This window comes from Tupaia chinensis, unplaced genomic scaffold (assembly GCF_000334495.1).
Source record: "Tupaia chinensis unplaced genomic scaffold, TupChi_1.0 Scaffold000159_1, whole genome shotgun sequence".
NCBI lineage: Eukaryota > Metazoa > Chordata > Mammalia > Scandentia > Tupaiidae > Tupaia > Tupaia belangeri.
Window position 1 is genome coordinate 225768 of NW_006159630.1, and position 5773 is coordinate 231540.

General features: G+C 57.2%; 1 protein-coding gene across 1 annotated transcript in view; it reads right to left on the reverse strand.

The window, feature by feature from the left end:
- The window catches only part of FN3KRP (fructosamine 3 kinase related protein), a gene marked incomplete at its 5' end in the record, with an annotated part of 22495 nt that extends 19416 nt beyond the window's left edge, over positions 1 to 3079 (reverse strand). The window contains 2 exon segments of the mRNA XM_014586694.1: positions 1486 to 1577; positions 2928 to 3079. Coding sequence (XP_014442180.1) covers positions 1486 to 1577; positions 2928 to 3079 — 244 coding nt within the window.
- Positions 3080 to 5773: the final 2694 nt, after the last annotated feature.

Sequence of the window (5773 nt, forward strand, 5' to 3'; positions counted from 1 at the left end):
TGTCTCTCTTTGTGTCTCTTTGGTCAAATTAAAATAAATGAGTGAATAAATAAAGAAAAAAAGAGGACATTATTAAAAGAATCCAGTCAGCAGCCCATCAGAAAAGGAAGGTTTTCAGGGGCCATACATTGGCATTTAAAACGCAGATAAACTGCTCAATCTGTGGCAGCTCCCTAAAATCAAACCCTTGTAGGGACCAGCAGGCAGGGACCAGCAGATGGTGAAGCGGTTAAGGCTCTGGATTCCCACATGGCCACCGTGGTTCAAGCCCTGACTAGTAGCTTGCTTTCTCACTTTGTCTCTCTGGTGAGTACATGTGCGCTATAGCAAATTAAAAATAACGACAGGGCCAGCAGGTGGCAGAGTGGTTCAGGTGCGAGGCTCCTATATGGCCCACTGCAGTCTGAATCCCAGACCCAGCAGCTTGAAGCTCACACCAGGCACGTGTACACGTGCCCCAAATCCGAAGAGGAAACTGGAGGGAAGGACCTGCAGTGTGGCCCTCCCTCAGCGGAGCGTTCTCACGCGCTCTCTCCAGCAAGCACATGCTCTCTATAGAAAAATCTCTTCCCCCACCCAAAAATACCAGTAATAATAACATTAAATGAATCTTTAAAAAAAAGCGCCACAGCTTGGACATGGGAAGCAGGACAGGCAGTGTGAAGGGGGCTGTCCGCAGATTCCCATAGGTCGGGGCATCTGTCTGCCCTGGGCAGCAGTCTCCTGTGTCTGTTTCTGAATGTCAGCTACTCTGCCTAGCAATGACCAGATGGAGCCCCTGGCTACCGAATGTCAGAGGATGGGATGCCGGACAACTCCCTACAGCTGCTTTCACGCCACGCTCTAGAAGGGCAGACACGAGGGCTGTCATTACACACGTAGAGTATTCCCAATCCTTTTTTTTTTTAGGGGGGAGAGGTTTTGCTATAGGGCACGTGTGCTCAACAGAGAGACAGAGAGCGAGAAATCACCTCCCAGGGGGGATGGTCACGCCGCAATCCCTTCTCCTCCATTCTCCTCTCGGGATCTTGGGCACACACGCACACGCGCCAGGTGTGAGTTTAAGTCACCGGGTCTGGGACTCGAACCGTGGTCAACTACATGGGTTCCAGCGACACAGCCATTATGCTAACTGCTGGTCCCAGTATGCCCATTCTTATAAGAAAAAAGACTGTGGTTGAAGGTCTCACTAAAGAGCCAGAGAAACTGATTAGATACTCCGCCGGGGAGGGGAGGTGAGAGTGACAGTATACCACAGGTTGAAGCTGCCTGTCAGGCAGGCCCGCCCATGGCGCCAGATCGCACGGTCACCATGAGCCCTGCACTGCCGACGGGGGCTGCTGTTCGTCAGGTGGTCATGGCCCACCGCGCTGCCAACGGGGGCTGCCATTCCTGCCTGCCCTCACAAGCTGAAGCCTGACCCGCCTGGAGCCCGTCCTGGCAGCGCGTCCCTGGCAGGCGGCTCGTGGCCGGCGCGGCCCATACCCACGGTGCTGGCCTCCTTGCGCAGTGTCTCCCCACGCCTCCTGTTGTCCAGGTGCAGATCTGCTAGCTGGGTTCCAAGCTTGGCAGCATGACTGTGAAACCAAAAACAGCAACCGAGCAGTGACACGCGTGCCAAGAGCTGACATGCATTATCTGGAAAGCTGCACAGGCTCAGGGCACACGAGGTAGGCTGGACACTCGGGAGAGCCCACACAAGTGACACGGGACAGAGGGCTGGGTGTGCTCTTACGTCCTTATCTTTTAACTGCCAGGGTGCACACATTAGCTGGGAAGAGACAGGTGGAGGGTGGCGAGGGGGAGAGCACCCCAGGGCACGGCCACACCGCAGTTCCCTCCTCCATTCTCTCCTGTCGGCGTCTGGGGCTCACACCTGCACCGAGGTTCTTCAAGCCACCGGGGCCGAGATCTGAACTGCGGACAGCCATGTGAGGTCTGGCTCTCTAACCACCATGGGCTGGCCCACATTCCGAATTACTGTCTTTCCAAGCCTCACCCAGGTCTGTAACTGGTCCTCTCTCAGCATTTCACTTTGAGAGAGAATTTTGCTATAGGGTGCAACTGCTCGCTGGAGAGACAGACACAGAAAGTGAGAAATCACCCCCCAGTAGATGCCCATGCTGCAATCCCCTCTCCTCTCGGGATTCCAGGCACACACATGCCGCCTGGCCTGAGTCTCAAGCTGCGACGTACAGGACTTGATGGGAGTCCAGCCCTCAAGCCCTGTGCCGCCTGCTGGCCCCTCGGCTTCCCCCTTGTCTTTGGCTTGTACAGAGTACATGCTGCTCATTCTGCAGACCCACTATGCATGAAGTCACAGGTGTTTATGTTCTTAGAGATTTTTTGCTATAAGGTACGTGTGCTTACCAAAGAGATGGACAGACAGAAAGTTAAGAAATCACCCCCCGGGAGGATGACCATGCCACAATCCCTTTTCCTCCATGCTCCTCTTGGGACTTTGGGCATGCACAGCCAGCATGAGTTTTAAGCCACCTGGTCCGGGACACAGACCACGGTCAACTACGTGGAAGTCCAGCGATGTAACCATGACCCCATCTGCTGGTCCACGGCGTTTCTTTTTAATTTGTTATAGAGCGCATGTGCTCTCTGGAGAGAGCAGAGACAGAGAGGCAGTGAGAAGGAACCCCCAGCAGGGACGGCCACACTGCAGTCCCTTCTCCTCTCAGAATTCTGAGCAGGCACACCCATGTGCCTGGCATGTTTCTCAAGTCCCTGGGTCCAGGACTTGAACCACGCAGTCAGACATGTGGGACCCAGTTGCTTTAACCATCATGCGACCTGGATGGCCCAGTCATGGTTTTTTAAATACAAAATCCCTCAAAATTTTGGCTGCAAGTATAAGCTTTGGGGATAAAAGAACCACTCAGGGGAAACAGCTACCCAGCGGAGAGTGTCCGGCACACCTGCTCAGAGAGTGCATGTCCAGATGCTCCATCACCAGCATGCTCCCACCTCCTGGGCCTTCGAGGACCTTAATGGGCTTGGGCACCTTCACTGTGTCTGTTTCCAGGATGGCGGTTAAGCTTGCCATCTCACCTTCAAACATTCTTCGGGCCTGAGAAAATAACGCAGGGGAGAGAAGCAGGAGACGAGGTTACTCCCAGGTTTTGTACTGACATGGTCTCCTCTAGGACCGTGGTCTCAAGCCGTGGCCCTGACTGAGGACTCGCAGGCGTGGCGCTCGTCAGCAGACTGGGCTAGAAGCTCTGAAGTCTGGGGAATGCGAAAGGTCACACCGTCGAGCACCGAGCGCACTTCCACACTGTGCTCAGATCCAAAGGCTCTCCAGGGAGAGGGACGAGGCGGCTGCTGATACCCCAGTAAGTGCCCGGTCCAGAGCTGGGCTGTGTGGGCGGCTGCTCTGTATCCTCAGGCAATATCTCAGGCTCGTCACCAGTTGGACACAGGCTCACCAGACCCTCGGGCCTGTCTGCTTTCGCTGGGAACCTGGGCAACGTTCCATCTCTGAGGACACAGACCCACTGGACCCTCAGGCCTGTCTGCATTAGCTGGGGACGACCTGGGCGATGTTCCACCTCTGGGGACACAGACCCACCGGACCCTCAGGCCTGTCTGCATTAGCTGGGGACGACCTGGGCGATGTTCCACCTCTGGGGACACAGACCCACCGGACCCTCAGGCCTGTCTGCTTTTGCCGGGAACATGGGCGACATTCCACCTCTGGGGACTAAGTCCTAGGCCACCCTACCTGGCACTGGAAACCACCTCACCTGGACCACGGCTTCCATCCTTGTCCCTGGAGCAGTGCCGGCCACCCAGCTCCCCACATCCCATCTCACTGCTCACCACACCAGGATCCCCTTAGAAGGCAGATCTGACCCTGGACACACACCAGGCCAGCAACCCTGACCACAGGCCCGGTTCCTCCTCCCTCACCCGGGCCACTGCCCTGAGCCCACCCTGCACACACTTACAGTCCTGATGCTCCTATCTTCCAGTATTCTCTTAATTTCTCAAAGGTCCCCTCCTTTGAGCCTTAAAGTCACTGCATGCCATGTCACCTCTGCTGGAAACACTATTCCCCCATCCTGTGTCAAGTCAGTTCCTTCCTAGTGTTTCCGCAGATTACAACTTAACATCAGTTTCGACAACTCAAAGAAATTTTCCTTGTTAGTGAATTCCTCCCCTTTACCATCTTCTATTAAAAAACAAGTCGACACATTACATGCGTGAAGGAGCGCGTCCGACCCGGCCCTCACGGCACAGCCACCGCCAGCGTGGAGACCGGATACACCATGACCCAGGAAGGCCTCTTTTCCCCACCTCATGGCCACACGGTACCAGGGCAGCATCCACCCCACCTCGGCCACCCCGGGTCTATTCTGCACGCTCTGCCATTCAGTCAGGTGGTCTCTGGGGCCGTCTTCACTGCAGGCTGCACTTGCTACGTTTTATGCATAAACAGCAGTTCACTCTCCCTGCTGGGGAGGGCTGTGTGTGCACATGCCGGAACGCGTCTGTCCACTCTACGGTCGGTGGACACCTGGCCTCCTGGTCTGGAGCTATGGCAGAGCGCGGCCATGACCACGCCTGTTTGTCTCTGGGTGACCTCGGCACGCTGCTTTACAGCTCTGTGCCTCGGTTTGCGCATCCACAGTCACCAAGTACCCATCGTACAGACTGGCTGCCAGCCTGAGCGTCAGGCCCTGATACTCACACAGCCCGCCGCTGATACTCACACAGCCCATTCCGGACTCTGTAAACGGGACTATGAGGCTTCCAAACGCCCTCGGAAATGCGCGTCGTAAACACCGTGCAGGCTGCCGTGGCCTGGCGGCTGGGGCGCAGGCTGCACACGGCCAGCTACGGTGGAGCCCAGCCCCACTGTGGGTGCTTTCTCGCTGTTTCTCTGGCAAGTGCACACTCCCTCTGGCAAAACTGAGAAACTGAAATCGGCCAGTGCGTGGTGCAGTGGTCAGGGCACCTGGCTCCCACAGGCCGGCTGTGCAGTTCGAGCCTCAGCCCCAGCAGCCTGAGACAGGCCAGGCACGTGTGCATGCGTGCCTAAGATCCCCAAAGGACGGGGAAGCGGAGAAGTGGCGGTGTGACCACTCCCACGTGGGTGCCCTCTCCCCTCCGGTCTCGCTGCAGCAGCTGCCCGTGCATTTTAACAGACCCTCCTCTGACTACCTCAGCTACAGCAGCCGAGGACAAAGATGAGGACCGTGTCCTCCGACTCCGCAGGGCATTTCCCCGGAAGATAGATAAAGGGCAGACCGGGCCCTGGCTGTACTTCTATGAGGGTGCTGGGTGTGGAAAGTAAAATAAGAGACAGTGTTCAAAATAATCCAGGCGAGGTGAAGGAGGGTGTGTGGACCAGCCAGAGCCCACAGCTCCTCGGGAGGATACCTCACCAAGACCCCAGGTTCCCAAGTAACCCAGAAGGAGCCCGAGCAGACCAAGGTACCTGACAGCTCAGCCGTGGCTGCAGAGCGTCCACACCTTACCCAGGGAAGCCGGCAGGGCGCCCTAGAGCGAAGCCCACTTAGACCAGGTCCAGGTGGCCCGAGCAGTCAGGGCAGGAGCCCCCACGCAGTCTTGTCCTCGGGGCTTGGAAGGGGCCGGCAGGTGGGGTGGCGGATGGCTGCGCTCCCACCTGGCTGCCCTGGGCCACACTGGCACCCGCCGGGCCGAACCCCGAGACCGACACCGGAGGGGTGTCCCTCCCCGTCTCCCTGCTGCGAGCCGCACCGGGGGCAGGAGTAAAGGAGCAAGCCTGGGGGCGGGC